Source organism: Triturus cristatus, chromosome 8 (assembly GCF_964204655.1).
Source record: "Triturus cristatus chromosome 8, aTriCri1.1, whole genome shotgun sequence".
In the NCBI taxonomy this organism is placed as follows: Eukaryota; Metazoa; Chordata; class Amphibia; order Caudata; family Salamandridae; genus Triturus; species Triturus cristatus.
Genome location: NC_140591.1, coordinates 1,059,425,955 through 1,059,447,620, shown reverse-complemented (window position 1 = coordinate 1,059,447,620; position 21,666 = coordinate 1,059,425,955). Strand labels below are relative to the sequence as shown.

The following is a 21,666-nucleotide window of genomic DNA, read 5'->3' as shown; positions in this document are numbered from 1 at the left end:
AATGGGCTCATGAGCTGGGTACAGCTTGGTTACTGTGACACAGTGAGCACGGAATCCATGTCTGGCCATATTAATGCCACTTATATTGGTATATGAAACACGCAAAAGGTGATGGGAGCCTGCTTGCACTGCATATAACCACTGCCAAATGCTCGGGCAGCACTCCAACCCATGCTCCATTTGCTCACAATGACACCTCATTTTGGACCCAGACATATGCAAATCAGTGCTGCCAGTGCTCCTTATGGAACCAGTCCAGCCTGAACTGCCCAGCCAGGTCCTCCCTGAACCAGAACACAAGCAGCACAAATCCGGTTTTGCCCTAGGTAAGCCGGGTACACCTTGGTTGTAGTGACACTCCAATCCACTGTTCTTTTGCTCACCATGCCACCTCAGTTTGAACCTATCCGTATGCAAATCAGTCATAACTCTGCTCCTTATTTATCACCCAACTGTGCAACTGTGAGTAGTAGTTAAAGTGCGAAAGAATGCATTATAACTAACTACATTTTTTAAGTAAAATTCTCAAATTGATCCTGCATTGTGTTTTGGTTCATTAATACTGTCAAATTTTCCACTAACATATTGAATTTCATTATTAGTGGTATATTTGTACATCCAAAGTGCATTGTAAAATCACATGGCATTTTTGCAGCTAATGTAAATACTGTTTGCATACCTTTAGTTGTATTGGTCTACGTTTGTAGCGGAATGGCAAAAGTAATGTGCTAGAAATGTCTGTTAGAAATCAATTGTGCTTGCCTGGTTGCATACTGTTGGAAAGTGCCTCTTTTTGCATTGTTACCTACCACCTTTTGCATGATGCTTGATGTGATTTTGAACTGTACATGCACTGGGTCCCTGCTAACTAAGTCTCCAGTGCCAGATCTCTTTCCCAATGCACTGTACCACGATTGGCACAAGTTCAGCTACCCTGTAAGTCCTTAGTAAATGGTGCCCCTGGTACCTAGGGAATGGGTTCTGAAGAGGGTCCTCTGCGGCTGCAGCACTGGTTGTACCTCCCCAGGGCCCCCTCACCAAGGCTATGCACTCTACTAATGCAGGCTGCGTGTCTTGGTGCAGAAAAATCAGAGGAGTCGACATGGCACACAGCCGCCATGCCACCCATACACTGCATAAGATATAGGTAAGTCACCGCTACTGCAGGCCTTTAGTCCTAAGGCAGGGTGCACTATATCCTATATGTGGGCATATCAACATGAACAGATATGCCTCTAGAATGTTCAGTCCATTCTGTGATGCTGTAGGAGAACATGGTAGCCATAAAGAGTACATGGGCTGCATACTTGTCAGCACATGTTTCCTAGCTCCATGATGGCTTCACTGATTTCACATTTTTTTTGTACCAAGCCTATTGCCTTAATACATCCTCAGTGATGCCAGTGTTGGATTTATTAATTAATTTAATCAGGAGCCCCTTTTAGAGGGTCCCCCGAAATCTAACCAAACATCAGCGGGCATCTGGCTGGTATTCAACAGCCTGCCACCACCAGACATGTTTCTGACCTCATGGGGGGAGAGCAAGTGCTCTCAGAGGACAGAAACAATAACTGCTCTCGTTGGGGTTGTTTCACAACTCCTCTAGGGCAGTATGGCCTTTCCAGGTGGGAAACTTCAACTGCAATGCTGCCTTTGAAATCGAACCGTGAACCTCCAGATAGTGGGGGAAGCCAAGCCCCCTTTCCTGCTCCACTTTTGGCGGGAGGAAAGGTGGGGAAATTAGTTACATAAAGAGGATGGTCCCCCTCAGCCTGCACCACCTGTAGGGCGAGGCAGGCGATGTGAACCCCTCTCCTGGAATTCCACCATCTTGAGATGGTGAGCGAACCTCCAATCAGGGCTAGGGTAGTGCCTCTTCCCACAGGAAGTGGTCACTAGAGTGTGTAGACACCCTAAAGGTAAGTAGCCTATTAGCTACTGACTGTCTCTGCTTGTAATGCACCTAAATTCAGTATTTAGGTGGCTCTCCCAGACTTGAACCTCAGATTCATCGGACCAAATAAGACCAGGACAAAAGAAGACCTGCTACGCGAGAACAGAGGTCCTACTGCAGAAAGAAAAGGCGATAAACCCTGCCAGCTGCAAGCAGAACGCAACAGTCGCTGCTGTGTCGTCCTGAACCCTGAACGGACTCCAAGAACCCTGAAGCAATACCAGCCTTCAAGAATTCACAGAGAAGCTCCCTTGGAGTGAAGGTATCACTCCCTTGCACACCGGAGGCACTGATCCCGTGAAGTCCGGTTTGTCGACTTGCTGCTCCATGATGACCTTGATGCAGCACCAAAGCAAAAAGAGGTACAACAGTTCTGGAGGATCAGATCTGCTTGGTGGCACCATGACCTACCGGAGCTGCGGCATGCCAATACCCAAGGTACAGAAATAACATATAGGCATTTGCACATTTTATTCCATTCTTATCAGTACTATAGTAAACGGATAGTATTTAACAGTACTGCGCAGATCTTGGTTTTAAAGTGATTGTTCAGATGTATTCCAAAGCACCGGCAAACTGCTCCGTAAAACAACATGGCTGCCTTCATGATTTGGAAAATAACGCATTAGCCACGCAGATAATCCCTTGGCATCGCTATGTACCTCAGTGGTACCGTGGTACTACCACGGTCACAGATAACATTATAAAAAAACACCCTATTGCTCAACATTTTTTCCTGCGCTCCCTACTATGTAATTCTGCTAAATTTAACAAACATTCACCTGAGGGTTTTTGCACTCGTGCAACACTCAGTTGTACAATGTAATGAAAAGCTGAAACATGAGGGCAGTGCTAGTAATAGGGGAAGAACTATGCAAAATATCCAGGATTCCACACAAATCCAGATAAACTGAAGCCATACTAAACAGCGGGACTCTGCTTTGCATGAAATCCTTCCGCCAAACGAAAACAGGCAAAAAGAATAGTCAAAAGGAAACCCCTAATTTACTACCTGCACTGTGTGTTTTTCTGCACAATAAAATATATTGCATGTATTCACCTGGGTGACTGGCTGTGTCTTAATATTTAATTCACTTGCACATCTTCTGGCCCGATTTATATATTGGCAGACGGAGTATTATTCCTTGGAATGGCAGAGTACTTCATGACATCCATGTTGAGGGTACTCCGCCCTCCATATTTAGATATGTTTTGGGATAGCAGACATATCTAGCATTTCTAGAAACCGCCGTTATGGCCGTTCCTGTTAATACATTGAAATTTTCATGGGCAGCTTCTTTAACATGACAGAGTTGTATGTCAAACGTATATTTTTTTTAATTTTCCAAAGCAAAGCCCCGAGGTTTGTTTTTATTTTTGAAAAAAAAGAAAAGTAAAAAAACAAGGCCCCGGGGGGGCTTTTTTTCTGTATTCTCTACCGATTACCACTAGGATTTTCCTGGCAGTGATAGCAGTGAAAACTGACCTCTATGTCCACCCATCTAAGGTGCATATTTACAAGCTGGCGATAAAAAATGATCGCCGCTTTTGCGGCCGTTTTCGGCCGAAAAGCGGCGATAATTTTCTCGCCTAATTAGTAAGGCCACGCTAACGCGTGAAACCTTGTTTTAGCGTGGGGATTTCTAACGCCCAGCTTTGCATCTCTAATGAGATGCAAAGTGGGCGTTCCTGACCTAACATGACAGGAGAAATGTCGCTAAGCGACATTTTTCCTATCATCAAGCCCCACGCAATGAAGCATAGCGGCAGGAAAAGTAGCGATAACCCCTGTCATCGCTACTTTCCTTACGCCTGCTTCAGGACAGACTTAGCCATGATATCCTATGGAAGGTGGATATCATGGCTAAGTTTGTGAGTCTCCATCAGCAAGCTAACGCCAAACTTTGTGAGATTATCGCTGGGTTTCCAGCGATAATCTCACGTTAGGCAGTTAGCGTGAGGATTTTTATCGCTAAGGAGATAAGCGTTGCTAATAGCACGCTATCTCAGCGATAAAAATCCATGTTACCCGGCGATAAATATCCTCACGCAAAGAGCGCTGAGCGATAATTATCGCCGGGTGTTGCTGATATGCCCCTTAGTTAGGTGGGCGGACATACAGGTCAACCTCACACAGCGTTTACTCAGTCAGGTCGTTGGAGGGGTGTACCCACGGTGGAGTAGTCTCCGCCATTGTTACACCAAAGGTCTGCCGCATTTTCATTGGGCAGGTGGACCATGATGTTGGCAGAAAGGGTACATGGTTGCTGTTGCAAAGGAGTACCTTTTCGCCCAACACATAATTTAGGCCCTTTGTGCTGTAGCACAGTACTAAATTGTGATCAGTGTCAGGCAAACGAGGCATTTTTAGCCTGAACATGATTAACTTTATCAGTGGCATGCTGTGCAGAGTAAATTTGGACTGTTATTTTTTTATATGCAATGCTGCAGATTTCTGATTTTGGATATAAATCTTGACCACCTTTTTATGCATCGGCCATCTCTTAACCTGACATGCAATGATTTACCTATATGTGGCTATAAATCCAGCCATCATGTGACACAGTGATCTTATTGACTGACAACTATATGTAGTGCCGAATAAAAAATAAATAAAAAGTAAATATTCAATAATATTACACCTTTGGGCCTGTGGCATAGATGTATGATTTTGTATCTAATGATGCGTTCTAATAATAATCTAGACCAAAAACTACTCTTTCAGTAATTTATGTAATTATCAGTGACGACTGGTGCAGGTGAACACCGTGGGGCGAAAGGGGGGAGTGACAGATGACGAAATCTGTGAAATGAAATAAATAATAAATAAAAACACTTACCTTGCACTCACCGCATCGCCACTAGGCGATGCGGTGAGCACAAGATAACTAGTTTTATTTATTTAGTTTATTTTACCCATTCTGTTGTCTTTCACCCCCACACCCTCTCCACCGCTCACCATGATGGCATGGACCAGCCGCCATTGTTGTTACACCTCGGTGTGGGTGAAGTTGAATTTACATGGCATAATTCTTATAATTTTAGGAATTTTGCATTACAATTGTTACACACATTTCCTTAAATTACACCATTATGATACATCGTAGAATAACCGTGCCATTGGCGGCAAAATTATAGTGTGGGTAAACCGTGAACAACCAGAACATCAACAGCTGTTTTATGCACCAATTGCATTTTTCACACTTTCTAAGTGTGAAATTTGTACCCACTTCAAAATCTGAAGCGAGGATGCACCTTGAGTTAAACTATAGCGCTAAGTCATAGATTTGCATTTTGTATAATTATGCTTAATTTCACATATTTTTCCCGCCATTTCATATAATTATGTGAATTTCGTACATCCATAGTTAGTCTCTTTACCTGCTTAGTTTCTGATTCACTGCAGTTCTGCTGTGTCAAACGAGCCCCAGTCATCATAGGTTCAATGGTCCCAACGCCATGACATTTGACCTTACATATGAACTTGAATCTAGGAAAGAAGTCTAAACAGGTTTTTCTCACCTGGATAAAGACAGTGAAAAAGATCACCACGATAGCAGCTGTTATGAAAAGCTTCTTTCTAGGAAATGACGACGAGGGAAGGAGGAAAACAAGTGAGAAACAGATGGCTCCTCTCAGTCCTCCATAGGCAATGATGAACTGGTCCTTAAAGGTAAGAGGTATCGTCCGGAAGTGGTTGATGATCTGAGTCAGGACAAACACACCTATGAGAATAAAAACACTACAATAGATCAGGAAGCAGCTCACACTCTCTAAGCATGCATTTTGTGCAAACGTTAATTAGTTTGCTTGGTGGTATTATTTATGCTAACAGTAGCTGAATTTGTCCTTAGTAAAGGTTCTTACTGTGTTTTAATTGTTATGCAAAAGACTGTCAAAAAGAAAAAAGAAAATATTATCTGGTATAATATGGTTCCAACATTAAGCACTGTTTAATTTAGTGATGACAAATTAAAACAACAATTAAAGTTTTTACCTGCAAAAATGCAAATATCACCAACTCAATGTGTTTTTTTAGAACAAATTTGATTACGTGTAGCAACTCACAAACAAACAAGGCCAATGTCCCCAATATAAATTACATGTTCATATATGGCGCTAGTAATTTCGAAAATAAGTTAAACCAAGTATTGCATACAAAAAAGATACATTTTCAAGACCATAATTCCACACCACTCAGTCATGTATGAGAACAGTGGCGGCTCCTCCACCAAGGTGGAAGAGCGTTGCCCCACTGCCCTGAAGCAGTAAAACATTTTTTAAAATAAAATGATAATAAAGTAATGGTATCATTAAAAAAAATCCTCCTGCTGCAGCAGCTTTGCATGAGGGGCAGGACAAGGAGGGGCTGCAGAGCAGGAGAGGAGTGGTACAACCCTCCTAAGTGCGCAATGACTGGCTCCTTGGTGTCCAACCACAACTGTGTATACATGACATTACCAATAGTGCTGACAGAAAACTATTTGTGTGATACAGCCGCACTAGTTAGTGAGTACAATTCCTACCACAATCTAGAGTCAAAAACAAAAGAAATAAATAGATGACAAAATGATGAAATTACTGTAGCTGATGAAAGTCCTCGAAGAAATCACATAATTCAGAGACCCAAAAGAACTTTCGTTGCTCTAGAGGACAAACGTTAACAACATCACAATGTCGATTTTGGGCTTCAGGTCCTAAATTGAGCATTTAATTTATTTCTGTGTTCTCCTACTACATTTTAGGCATAGAGCCCTCTTCTCCAAGAATTGTTGTACGGTATTGTAATGCTGAGAAAATAGATTAAGATTTCAATACTCTTTTCTTTTTTCCTCTTGGACATGATGTTGGTCCAAGTTAGATTTTGCTCCATTGGCCTCCCAGTCTCGCCAAGTCTCATTAAATCTCATTAAGTGTATGAAAATGCCTAAATTTTAGCAAAGGGAGAGAAAGAAAGAAAGAAGAGGAAATCGCCTCCTATATGTGTACCTATAGTGTATAGTGTATATTCAATATAAATGCCTAAAGAACCCACCTCTTCTTTCTTCCTCCCTTCTCCTCACTTCTCAATTTCCTCCCTTACTCCCTCCGTCTCCATTCCCCCCCTTAATACTTCCTAACAAGTCCTCAGCCTCTCTTATGCTCCTAACCATATACATTTTGTTATTAAACATAACTCGTAGAGAGGCTGGGAATTTGAGCTGTACAGTTGCCCCCACTTTTTTAAAGTCATCCATGCGCCTCCCAAGTTCCCATTGTCTATCTAGTGTGGCTCGTGCTAAATCCGATCGGATTTCAAAAGAAAAATCGGGACCCCTTAGGGTTTTGAGTTTTAGCGCGGCTATCAATATTTTTTCCTTAAGAGCATACGTATGGAAGTTTATCAAGATCTTCCTTGCCTTTGTTCTCCCCGGGGCTCTTTTAAAGGGGTCCCTATGTATTCTTTGAATGTCTTTGGCAATCTCCATCTCACTCTCCTCCACCTCAACCGCTGCTTTTATGAGAGCGACTACATAAGTTTTTAGGTCCTCCCTCTCCTTTCCTTCTGGAACGTTAAGTAATCTCAGATTGTTTTTTCTTGAGTTATTCTCCAACTGTTCAACCTTCTCCAAAAGCCCCTGTTCCTCTTTACGCAATGCTTGGAGTTCTACTTTATTGTTGACGAGGTCCTTTTTTAACTCTTCTACTGTGCTCTCCAGGATCTCGGTCCTGTCTGCTAATGTATCTAGTTTTTTCTCCAGAGATTCACAAAACCCGCGAATCTCACGCTGGTTTGCCTCTGACTTTGCAAATCCGCTCCTTATTTCCACCGATAAGCTCCCCATCATTGTCTCTAGCGGGTTAACCAGAGGCATGCATGGCTGAGTAACCGAATCTCTACTGCTAGAAGCTGTGTTGATCGCTGAATCTATGTCTGAGCTTGTAATGTGCACAATGTTGGTATCTTGCCCGTTTTCAACATTAACAATAACATGACCCCCATCGCTTATATTCGGGCTGTCAATAGCGTTAATCACCTCATGAGGAAGTTCGGTTATATCCGCGTTTGTAAGATCCTTATTTACAACACCCTCCTTGGGGCTCCCCTGTCCTGAATTAATACCATTCTCCACACCACTCTTCATAACAACGGGAGTAGAATTGGTAGCCATGCCAACTCTAGTCACTACAGTTGTACTAGACCTTAATTTTAAATCTACTGATGTAGGTTGTGAAGGTCTTTTTAGGGCTAGTACTGAAGGCTGGACTTTGAAAAAAGAGCGTAAAGATGGTGTGATCTTAATTTTTGGCTCTATATAATCTCCTCTCTTCTTTTGTTTTTTGCCCTTCTTTTTAGTGTCTTGCTTTGTACTACCCTTGGGTAGCCCCTTCTGAGAGTATTCAGAAGTCGCAGTAGTAAGGTTCGAGGAGGCTAAATCACACTCTAAGATCTGCCCGCCTCTTTTCTCCGTACGCTCACTTTGACTACTTTGATCCTCCTCTCCTCCCTCTGCTAAGGGGCCCTTTCTGGCATTGTTGCAAAACACTCCCTCCTCATTAGGTCGCCTACCTTCCGCATTCTGTAATTTTTCCACCTTGGTGCAGGAGATGGCCGATAATTGCCTCGAGGAAGCTCCAACTCCCAAACAATTCAGATGTGTGACCACCGGGTATGTGCTGACGCTGCCACTGCTGGTCCCGGGATAGCCTCGCGCTGCTGCCCTGCGGCTCTTCCTGAGCTCCAGGGCGGCTGAAAAACAACGCGGACCGCTGTCGGTATTCCGGAGGATACCGGGCGATTCAGGGCTCAAGGAACTCAGGTAATACCCCCTTTCAAGGCGCATAGGAGCGGAAGGGTATACAAATATACGATAATAAATAAATAAGTTTTTCAGGCACAATGCTTGGCTCGGCTCGACCGGGAGCTTCAGGAGCTACGACCTACGTGCTTACGTGGCCGCCATGTTCTCCATGAAAAAAAACCACAAGAGGAAGAAGCAGGGGTGGGTTCTCCAGGGGAGGGTGGGGGAGGGAATGGGGTCACAGGGTGGGGAGCATATGGGTAAAAATATAAAAATAAAATCCTCAGACACCTCAGTATTAGTGCTTATATTTAGCATTAAATTATCAAAGATATGTCCATACAGATATTATCCTGGAATATAAATGGGTTACGAGTGAAGGGTCGAAGGGCTAAGCTACTCCAATATCTAAAAGACTCCCCCGCACAAATATTGATCCTACAAGAAACGCATCTATTGAAAAAAGAGTGTTTAGACATCTTTGGAAAATTAAGATGGGTACAACAAGTTTTTTGCACGGATCAAAGCGGGAATACCAGGGGGGTGGCCATAATAGTAAAAAAACAGGCAAAAGTCTGGGTAACACGTACAAAAACAGATAAAGGGGGTAGATGGATTATTGCAGAAGCTAAAATCGACGACAGATCATTGACGCTAGTAGGCTATTATGGACCAAATTATGATGATTGTGAACCTTTGACGAACCTATTCTCTAACCTCTTAGATTTTAGTGGTCCGATCATTATGGGAGGGGATTTCAATGTGGTGCTAGATTTAAAACTGGATAAATCAAGTAAAACTAGAACCATTCCAACCCCAAATTCACGTACATTATTAAAAAATTTGATGACTGAACACACAATATGTGATCTTTGGAGAGAAAGAGCAGGGTTTCAACAGGGAATATCATTTCATAATAAAAAATATGGCAGTAGGTCAAGGATTGACTACTTTCTTGTGGATTGGGGTCTCAGAGAAGATATCTTAGACATCAATTATAAGGCGGCTCATTTATCAGACCACTCGGCAGTATTTTTAACTCTAAAAAATAGCAGTGAGCGTGAAGAGATTAGATGGACATTGGATAGAACTATATTAATGGATACCGAAGTAATGGAAAAGCTCAAAGCTGACGTAAGAGAATTCATAGAGATTAATATAGGCTCGGCTTCAAATGGAATAGTGTGGGATAGTCTAAAGGCCTTTTTAAGGGGTAAAATCTCTAGTATAATGATCCATACAAATAAAAAATACAGAAGTGAAATATCGCAACTAGAGGAAGAGATGAAAAACATAGAGCTACACATTAGTGGATCTGAATTAGAAGAACAAGAGGAGCTGGGGAAGCAGCTACTATCTAAGAAAAATCAACTATTAGAGATTCTCCAGTTAAGAGTTAAAAAAAGGTGGGAGACCAGTAAGTTGGCACACTTTGAGTATGGTGAGGGGGCGGGAAAACTTTTAGCTTGGAAAGTCAAGTCAGATCGGAGCAGGAATAGGATTAAGGAGATCAAAGAAGAACGGTCTGGAGCCATACTTAACAGGGAAACGGAGATAAGAGAGACTTTTAAAGACTTCTTTAGTGATCTATACACAGAAGAAAAGGAGGATCTGGTAGGAACTGAGGTAGAGGATTGGCTCAAGGAATCTATTAGTCCTATAGATATTAGTCAACAGAATATTTTAAATCAAGTAGTTAATAAGGAAGAAGTAATTAAAGTAATTCATTCCAGTAAAGGAGGCAAGGCGGCAGGGCCAGATGGCATTCCAACAGAGTTGTATAAGATCTTAGTCGACGAAATATCCCCACTCCTAACATTAGTGATAAATGAGATACTAGAACAAGGAACACAATTACCAAAATCATGGAATGAGGCGACGATTACCCTTATTTTGAAACCGGGTAAAAACCCTGTATTTTGTGAGTCTTATAGGCCGATATCACTCTTAAATTCAGATTATAAACTTTTTACTAAAATGTTAGCTGACAGACTAGCCAAAATTGCAGGATATATCATCCATGAAGACCAGAGAGGTTTTGTGAAAGGAAGATATCTACACGAGCTTTCTTATGAGCTTGTTGGGGCTATCGATTTTGCAACTTGCCTTAATACACCGTTAGCTATAACAACTTTGGATGCCTCTAAGGCATTCGATAAGGTTCGATGGTCTTACCTGTTCTCTGTATTAAAAAGTTATAATCTGGGTGATAATTTCTGTCAGGCTATAAAACACATATATAAAGATCCGATGGCAAGAGTATTAGTTAACGGCAGATTATCTTCTGCCTTCAAGATCTTCAGAGGCACAAGACAGGGATGCCCCCTCTCTCCTCTGCTATTTAATTTATATATGGAACCCTTGGCCTTTAGAATTAGACATTCAGCCGACATTCCACCATTTTGTCAGGGTAATTGGGTTAAAAAAGTCGCCCTTTATGCTGATGACCTCATGATATACTCATCTAATTTCGACGCCGCCCTGCCTATTATTATGCGTATAGCGACAGACTTTGGAACAATATCGGGGTACTCTGTAAACGAACTTAAGACCGAAGCTATGATATGGAACCAGGTTAGCTCTAATCCATTAGTTAAAAAGGAGATACGGTATCTTGGTCTTAGAATAGTCCAGGATATTAATCAAATTGCTGAAACAAACTTAAGAAGAGTGTCCAAAGAGATTGCACAATTAATGAAAAACTGGATATATCTCCCATTAACTATTTTAGGGAGAGTCAACCTGGTAAAAATGTGTATCCTGCCAAAAATTACTTTCATATTTAACTCATTGCCGTTACATTTTAACAATGCTACTATACACAGTATCCAGCAAGCAATTAACTCCTTTATTTGGGCTAATAAAGGGATTAGGATTTCTTGGAAGAAGCTACGTAGAAGAAGGGAGAAGGGGGGTTTAACTTTACCCGACATTCAACTATATGCGTGGGCCTTCCAATTAAAAAACTCCAGAGTGCTGTTGAAGACCTCCGATAGATCTGTAATAGGTTCAATGTTTACAGCTATGCTAAAAGAGCAAAAAATTAAACATGATGGCTTTCTTTTTAAATTTGGCAATCCTAAATTCTTCAAAAAAGTTAAATTGAAGGTACTGCACTCAATGGCATCAATGTGGTATCATATACGACGCTCGTTGAAAATGGACTATTATTCTTATTTTGCCCCGATTTGGGATTCCCCAGGGACCCCAGAGTGTCTTAATGATAAATTGGCACTATCAATCAGAGAAGCCAAATTAAACATCTGGGGGGACCTGTTTAGAGATGGACAATTATTATCTTGGTATGACTTAAATGGATTGATGATGGGCTCCCTCTCAAAATTTAAGTATCTACAATTAAAAAGTTGGGCGCAAAGTAAGACATCGACATTGGGTACTAATTATACCCTGGAAGATCAACTGATAAGTAAGCCACCGGGAAGTAAAGAAATATCTCTTTGGTACTGGCACCTTCAAGACAGCATGGATGGAGAATTCACTTTGGCGGAGAAGCTGTGGGGAAAATACTTGCCTGGCAACCAGTTACAGAATATTTGGCAAGTATCTATGCGCACTCTTTATAACACAGTTAAACCCGCCTTTTTAAGAAGAAACCATCTCTTTTCACTTCATAGGGCTTATATATCACCAGAGAAACTTTCCAAGATGGGGAAAGGAACCCAATCCAGTTGTGCAAAATGTGGGTTGGAAAAGGCAGCCGATGTCCATATGTTCCTCTTATGTCCAGAAATTAGAGAGTTCTGGAACAAAGTAGAAACAACCATGACAGGCATTTTGGGTCGGCCAATAAAGGTAAGCCTCTCTCTGGTTATTTTTGGAGTGGATGATGAGATAACAGGTACTTCTAGAGATCTGCTGTTTTATGCTGTATTATTGGCCAGAAGGGAAATCTGTCGTAAATGGGTAAGCAATATAAACCCACAGCATTCGGATTGGTTGGAATCCCTAACATATATGTCTCGAATGGATCTCTCTGGGAAAATGTCAAAAAAGAAGGCCTTCTGGAATCTATTAACTGTCTGGTTGGAGGGTGAATGAAGTATTGGTTGAGGCTATATTTTACGATATTAGTATGATTTCACGTCCAATGATTACACCGGCTAACACTCCTGCACTGCTTTAGGGCCGGTAACGTTTGTTTTCTTGCAGTACCGGTATAATACCGGGTATGAGATACAGCCGCAGAAAGGTCGGTGTTTATTGGAGTATGCCCGTTAAGAGGCCAGTAACCAAAACAAACGATAAGGGCAGAAAAAATGGACATCTTTCTCTTTTACTGAGGTGAATGAGGACATAAAAAAAAAAAAAAAAAAATACTCTTTTCTTTTTTAAACAAATTATCAATATTTTAAGCAATTATAATCTCGTATAATTTCCATTTTTCTCTTTTCCTTCTTTCTGATTTTTTTAACTTTATCTGTTTGCTTATTGCTAAATACGTACTTTCCTTATACTTCTGACACATTTTCTCCTCTACTTATAATCTAAACATTCTTCAATGTTCAATCAGATCGGGGCATCTGCTCCTTGTTTCTCCTATTATCTTCCATAGTTGTCGAACTTCCTAATGTTGGTTTGCAAATGTAAGTGCAATATTCAGCCTTTTTAATATATGTTCTCTAAGGACTACAACTGTGTCAAACTGATTGATGTAATGATAAGAACTGGGGATCGCATTGCAGGATTGGACTCAATTTAGATTATAGAGTTTACTCTAATTCCATATATTTGTGATAGAACATGCTTTCAGGTATTTTTCTGCAATGAAATCCTATTGTAGAAATGAAAGTGATATATGATGTTGCCATAGATGTACTGGAATGTAAAATTATGAATGTATCTTCTTGTGGAGCTATCCTACTAAAGTGATGCAGAAAAAAATGCAAGTGCATCTTGAAATAATTTATTGGTATTAAAGCATGTCAAACCATATCTGTTGGTCCTGGCCCTTTTTGAAGGGTTATGCCAAAACATTTTGCCTTCCTCCCGTATTTTTTTCTTACCTGTTTTTGTTGGCTTAAGCACCTTGAGCACTTTACCATTGCTAATCAGTGCTAAAGTGCATCTTCTCTCTCCTTTAAACTTGTTATGATTGGCTTACACCTGTTTGGCATATTTAATTTACCAGTAAGTTCCTTGTACTGTGGTATCCCATATACCCACGGCCTGTATATTAAATGCTCCTAGAGGGCCTGCAGCGCTGCTTGCACCTCCCACAGAAGAAGCCTTTCAAACCTGTCTCAGGCCCGCCACCGCAGGGCATGCCCTGCAGTTCACTGCCACATTGACTTGACATTTTAAGTTACTTGCCAAGCCTGAACTCCCCTTTTACTCCACATAGGTCACCCCTAAGAAAGGCCCTAGGTAGCACTATGGGCAGGGTGCAGTGCAGGAAAAAGGTAGGACATGTGCCTTTATTGTGTGGCATGTCCTGGTAGTGACAAGCACCCTATTTCGTTTTTCACTATTGCAAGTGCTGCTCCTTTCAAAAGCTTGCATTTGGAATTCCCTGATATGTTTTTCAGTGGTAATTTCTGATCAGGAAGGAGCAGCGTTACCATGTTTGGTATGTTTGGAATAGTGGTGATAAATCCTGCTTATTGGTGTGGGTGCATTTTTCATTCCTATGGTAGAAATGCCACTTTTAGAAAGTGGGCATTTCACTGTGCTTTTGACTCTTGTGCTTTGCAGCCTGACTCCAATCGTCGTATATGGTAGAGTGACAGCTAAGCTTTGTGCATACTTTCCAGACAGCCATCACACAGGAAGGGTTGGGTGTATCCGGGTTGCATCTGCATTCATCGGCATACTGCATGGTCTTTCTGGGCTGGGAGAGTGGGAGGTGGGCACACTTACATTTATATAGGCTGGGCCCTGCCCTCACATGAATGGCTAGTTTACCCCCTTACTGATGTCCAGAGCCAGGGCTGGGATTGAATGGAAGTGTTGTGCACTTCTAAGATTTCTTTTTAAGTTACCTCCACAGCAAAGATATTTTGAGTAGAAGTACCTCGGATACTGGCCTGCCGCTGGTTCCCTGCTCTCGTGCTCCCCAGTTGTTCTCCAGGGACTGGGTGGTGTGCCCCCCTCCCATTATGGCTATAGGTTCTACTCACAGCACGTGTGGAGCACTTCTTGTCACCCTCAGTGCATAGTATGTGCTTCAATCGGCAGCTGGTGCCAAGTAAAAGCACATGTTGCGCGCTTGTGAGGAACAGCGCTTTTGTTTGGCTCACGCTTTGCCCGCTAAGGCTAGAAAGAGTGTTTGTCCACATCATCCAGCATTGAGGAGAGAGATGCCACAGCCCAAAAAGGATCCCCGTGGCCTGGGTACTGTGACTTGGTGGCCGATGAGGAGGAATAGTATGCCGGTTGGCTGGTGGTGGCATCAATTATGACCAGCAAGCATGGATTGAGCCTCAAAGAGATGCGCTGAGGTCAGCGCTATGAGTACCAGAGTTGGGTGTCTTACCCCACACAGGAGAGCCCCGAAGAGGTCCATAGCTGGTTGCCGGTACGTGAGGGTTTTCCCTGCATCGGGCCAGAGCAGCCTTGGGACCATGCTGAACACATTTTTACTAGTTAACGCAACACGCATTAACGGGTGACTTCAGCTGGCTAATTGAAATGCGGGGACCCCATGAGGCCTCCCAGCGGATTTTGCAGTTCATGCCCTGATCCCACTTTATGGGTCAGAATGTACCCGGGGGTACACTTTATGTGATTCAGCAATACGGGGAAAACCCCTGCATGGTTGATAGAAAGTCTTCACTGTGAAATGACCATAATTCATGTTATAGGTGTGCAGGTGTCCCTGTGTTCTTACAGTATTTACTGTATAACATAGGAAAGGAGGGTAAATACGCTGTGACCTACATATTTATGGTTATTTCGGATAAAAAGTGCTAATTCAGGATTGTAATGTATGCACGGCATTTATCATTTCTTATGTTTTCGCTCCCTAACCTAAATGCTGCATTTTATGCCCTGATGTTATGGTATGTTGTTCATTTTACCTGGCCTTGTCAGGATAACAAGTATTATTTCAGGATTTGCATTTGCTTGCGCTGTGATGGTGTTTCCATGACGTGTGCAAAATATAAGCCATTTTCTGTGATGTTGTGACCATTGCCTAGTTGGCAAAGTAATTATAAGTTCATGTTGTTTTGGTCTATCTTTATATGCAATACAATTTTTTTTTAAATATAATACTGTTTGGAGTCTCTTTTGTGTGTGTTTATTGTGTCACTGGAGTGAGTGTGCTGGCAAAAGTGCTTTACACATTTCCTCTGCGATAAGCCTGACTGCTCGTGCCAAGCCACCAAGGGGGTGAGAAGGGGTTCTCTTGGGTGTGTAACTCCCTTACCCTGAAAAGAGTGGTGGGCTCTGCCTGGCTTACGCGCATACTCTAGCCTACCAGAAACCCCATTTCTAACAATATCAATTTGTTTCAAATGGTAATAATGTTTTCATGAGTAGATTTTCTTGTTTTTTTCACTGTAGACATATATGGTCCAATGCCCAATGACTATTACCCAAAACTGACATGCCACAGATTATTTCAGTAGCAACTATTTGTAACTAGTTGACTGAATTTTGCAGCAAGGCAAGGAGGCACATACAGCGTCTTTATTTGACACCCAGAGCAGCAAAATACATCACAAAAAAGAATCCCATGATTCAAAGTCAAAACTCTCTTTATTTAAATGTCAAACATAATCATGAAAGATAAACATAAAAGAATTCTAAAAATATACATTAACAGAACTATGAAAGTACAGGTAAAGCACAGCTCACACTAAAACAGACATCACTACTTGGCAACAATTGTAAAACCCTAAGGGTGACTCTACATTGTTTAACATTGTAAGATTTAAAAAGATGTAATAAATAATGTATCCTAAAAGGTTTGTACAATGTGCAAATTATCATAAAGTGCAATAAAGATTGGGTGGAGACATTGTCACAGGCACATTTCGTATCAGTTAAGTTGCCATAATGCCCAAGCGGAAAATACAACATATGACATATAGTACTGGCCCTGAGTTTTATCAATAGAACTCTTTCCCAGTTGTTGGTCACACATTTTAAATATTGTTCTAGACCACCATTGATTTTCAAAATGTAATAATTAAATGCAAGTGGTTTGTTCAATTCTAGATGTTCCCTTTCAGTACAACATTTGTCCAGAAACAATTGTTTCACAGTGATCTTAACAGCCTTGCTGATGGAGTATCAACCAAATTAGATTTGTCCAGAGTACATTTAACATGAGCTAGCCACGGAATAGCCAAGCCCCTAGCCGAACATATACATTTGATGATAACAATGTGAGAAAAAGGATTACTCCAGACGAAAAGCCACAAAAAAAGGAGGACCCAACTTAATTGGAATCCTCATGATATGGTAGGGCCATCTCTTAATGACAGATGTATTTGGGAATTGAATGTGGGAGACAGAGAAGTCATTTACAAAAATGATTCTCTTCAGCTTGCAACATATGACCATTAATACAACTACAAATTCCACACTGATAACTTGTGACAGGTACACATTTCTTAAAATGTTGGTCAAGGAAAGATGTTATAGACTAGCCCCCTACAGATTTACAAACATAAAAAAGTGAGCCTATGGCTTTCTTACATTTATAATTTCTATAACACACATTCTCCACCAAGGGGCCATTGGAATCAAATACTAAACCAAGGTAAGGAAACTTAAAAACACCCTCCTTATGGATCTCAGTAACCTGCAGAGTGCACTCTGAATAGTGGTTAAGGTCACAAGCCATGATCTGTGATATAGTACAGTTGGTGAGCAGGTCAAGATCGAGCACAAATTCTGTGAAAGCTTGCAGTAGAGTCCTAAGGGCATTTGCGTCCATACTATATGCACGGCGTCATCGGCATACAACAATAAGGGTACAGAGATAGAGGTGATGTAGGGAACATAGTGAGTTACAGTGCTTAAAAAGGTATTAAGCTTATTGATGTATAAAATGAATAAAAGAGGGGCTAAAACATATCATTGCTTGACTCCACACTCTAGGTTGATAGGGTCGGATAATACACCGCTAGAGCCAAATGTCACTTTGGCACTTAAAACTCGATGTAGGTAAGCCAAAAAGTGCACATTTGTGGCATCAACTCTCATCTCCAGCATAGCCGCCGCACTGATTGTGCCACCCACCTGAATAGCCTGTCAACAGTGTTTCATACAAAGGTTGGCTGGTCTCACTCCATAGCCAACCCTGAGGGGACTGTTCACTGCCACCAAACCGGGGTAGATGAGTGGCTCTGGTAGATGTATCTGCATGTGCAGTACCTTGGTAGGGACGAACCCCCATGTGGGTTTTCCCTACCAAGGTGGACGTCTCTCCCTATGCAACCCTTCCTGGGTGTGGCCGATTCTCTTTTTAAAGCCTTAGGGCCTGGGGCACTTTCATACTGTAAGTGCAGTGTAAAAGTGCATGCGCCCTCCTACACATGTTAGGGAATGGTGCTCACCTGAAGTCTCTAAAATGGTCCGGTATGCCATGGCAGAATGGTGGGTGTGCACTCACACCCATTAGGTCTGTAGACCTGGGTTCAGTCGCACCAATGGTACTCTTAACCACGTGTTCAGTCTGCCACTGCAGGCTGGTGTGTGCTGTGCACTGATGGGGCTCTCAAATAAGTGTCCAGTCTGCCATTGCAGGCTGGTGTGCAAACTCACCCCAATGGTGCTCCTAACTATGTGTTCAGTCTGCCATTGCAGGCTGGTGTGTGTTTTGCACGAATGGTGCTCTTTCATAAGTGTCCAGCCTGCCATTGCAGGCTGAGGCGCACAATAGCGCAATTACTCAGACTCGCCTATTTAAGTCATCAGCCATTCTGAGAGGACCTCTCACTTCCACCCAAGTTCCCCGATGGTACATCCTAAGATGTGAAGCGAGTGGTAGGTGAGAAGCAAGGCAGGTGCACATGTGTGACCCTGCCCAGGTAGTGAGGAATAACCATGTGTGTTTTTGCTAGCTATGAGGTTTGCTCTTCACATAGGCTAACATGGGAAAATGGTTGATATTACTTCAGGCTGCACTAGTGGATTGCAGTGGAGCAACCTTATGTTTCCTATCATTGGATTTACAGCGAAAACCCCCTGCCAATGGTCAAGGTGGCTTTGTCAGGTTTCACATAGAAATCCACTACCAGACAGTGGGCATTTCTATGCTCTATAACTCTTTATGTGCATTGGGTCTTGGCTCCAGTCCACACTGGAGGTTTGGGGAGCACATCTGGGCATTCCCCAGCGACCGCTATGAAACACTGGGGATTTAATTGTAACAACAGACCTCTGCCATTTGCAGGCCTGGCTGCAGAGATTGCAGGAAGAGGTTTTGACACTTGGCCTCTGGAGCCAGATCATGGCCCCACTAAAGACCAAGATATGCATTCCAAGGCCTCATAGCAGACAGGACTGAAATTTAGGGGAGACATTTATGGTTCAAAGGGAGACTCTTTGAACCACACCCAACTTCAAAGGCACACTCCAGTGTGACTACTAGTGCCATCCTGCCGCAAAGGATGTGATACGCTTGTGGGAATATGGGACTGGAGAACCTGTAACTATGTGGTGCACATTGCCAGAGGACTCTGTTGTGCACAAGGAGGATTACTTCCATTTTATAGGGACGACATGCCCTTCCTTAACAGTGGTTTGCCTGGGCCTACTAGCTGCTGCTGTGTGGCACCCTGGAGTGTGCTCTTCAAGAGCTTGTCAAGCTTGCCACCTTTTCTTTCAGAGGTCTCAGGAACATCAGAGATCTTCTAAGAGGGACCCACACCGTCCACCTGTGACACCTGAAGTGCGTTGGTCTATCAAGTACCCATATGGTCTACTGGATTCAAGCTGGTAGAGCGACCTAGGCATGGAACTAAGAATTGTGCCTGGAGACTGGATCGCCTCCTGTAGAACCTCAAAGTCTGGCCCACATCCAAGGCTTGCGGCCCCCACATTGTGGGGACAAAGGCACACATAAACATCTAGTTGGTGGTGAGCGGATTTAATGGTTGCGGGACCCAGTGTGGCCCACGTGATTGATCATGTCACGTCGCTTTCGTGCGACACGCCGACTGCATGCTCATTGTGTGCTGTGCCTGATTCACAAGTCGACCCTTGGAGGTGGGGGCTGTGACTGTAGTTGTGCCTCATTCTACCTCGTGTGGCATTGCTGTACTTGCACTTGTACGTGTGACCATAACTGTCTGGCGCGACCAATATCGATGCGCCCCAGATGTTGTGCCTCATTTCCAGCGAGGCACGGAATTTACAACTCGTGGGAGTGACTGGAGCTGACTGGTGTGGCTAAAATTGACTTGCACCAGAAGTTGTGCCTCATTTTCAAGGAGGTACAGATTTTGGAACTCTTCACTTTGTGCGACCAGAACGGTCTGGCGCAACCCATATCATTGTGCATCCGACGTTGTGCCTGGATGGCTTTGGTGCAACGCTGATCAACGTGTGCCTGACTGAGAGGCCCTCACCACTTTCTTCATTCTCCACTCCTCCACTGTTCTCTTACTTGGCTCTCAGCATTGCAGACCAACTGCCCTCTCCTCTGCGTGGCTGCCTGACGAAACAGTATTATCAGGTAGTATTGGCCGGCAGGCACCTAGGGGGTGAGAGTTACTAACTGGGCTGGAGGAACATCTCTGAGAACAATCAGAAGCGGGTCAAGAGACTGCATGACCCTCCCCCGTGCTTCACAGAACTGGGCTGGTGCCGTAAGGCATTTGGGACCCCTTTGGTGTGACGGTCTATTGCCCTTGGCCCGTGTCTGCTCATCATCCTGTAGGTGAACTGCTTGAGTGGCTGCAAAACCCCTTTTGCCAACTACCTCCTAATTGACCTTGCTGCCTACCCCTACCTGCTTCCTGGGACTCTGACTAACAGTGACTTCAGCCGCATGTGGCCTAGTGCCCAGGGGAGGACTGGGTGTCTCCACTTTGTGGGTGTAAGATAGATAGGCCGGGTCAGTTGGAGGGAAGTTTGGGGCCATGGGGTCTGCAGAGTGTAAATAATTGAAGTGCTGGGTATCAATTGCACCGCATTAGGGTGCTGAGGGCGTATATGTGCGAATGCTTCCATACGGACTTGTCTAATATATATTACACCACGCAGCGGTGTGGGGTGAGTGTGTGTGTGTGATTGACATTGCGAGAAAAAGCCAGTGACTCACGACTCTAGATGGCGGTGTGACCGAAACATTGATTTCATGCCAGAAAAGCTTTATGCTTGACAATTGTTTTACCAGCGCGGCTGCGGCCTGCGGTACTGCTAAAAAATGCCATAATATAGTACTGATACCGTTTTGACCCAGGGTGCATCCTCTAACTGTGTGGTATTGGATAATAAGAATTGCTAGGGTGGGCCTGGGGTGGACAACGTATTGCACCACATAAGGGTGTTGGGGGGGTGTAGATTAGGATCTTTCCCAAGTGTGCATATTACTGATGTCATTTGAACACGGCTGGGCCTAGTATTGCTAGTAATAATTCTGGCTGTGATTTATGCCCAGAAATACATGATGTTCATGTTGTGTTGATTATTATGTGTGTTGAATACAAACTTTATTTACATACATCACTTGCGAAGTCTCTTTTGTGATGCTCAAGTATATATCGTGAATGAGTGCTATGCCAACGCTTTACACATTGCCTCTCTGGTAAGCTAGACTGCTCAGTGCCAAGCTACACAAGGGTGAACGCAGGTTATACAGTGTGTATATTCACCTGCCCCTGACGGGAGTGGTAGGTTCTGCCTGGCTGGAGCATCGCCTTAGCCAACTAGAATGTGCCAGTTCCAACATAAGTCGATTAGAGATATAGGCCAGTGGCTGACATTTTTACAGACAGGAGCTATGGTAGAACT

The 21,666-nt window shown here is 43.0% G+C and overlaps 1 protein-coding gene across 1 annotated transcript in view; it reads right to left on the bottom strand.

The window, feature by feature from the left end:
- The window catches only part of LOC146805380 (sodium/hydrogen exchanger 2-like), a 588,486-nt gene that overhangs the window by 138,441 nt on the left and 428,379 nt on the right, over positions 1 to 21,666 (bottom strand). The window contains exon 5 of the mRNA XM_085622598.1: positions 5,477 to 5,679. Within this exon, the coding sequence (XP_085478724.1) occupies positions 5,477 to 5,679 (203 nt within the window). The remainder of the gene's footprint in view (positions 1 to 5,476; positions 5,680 to 21,666) is intronic.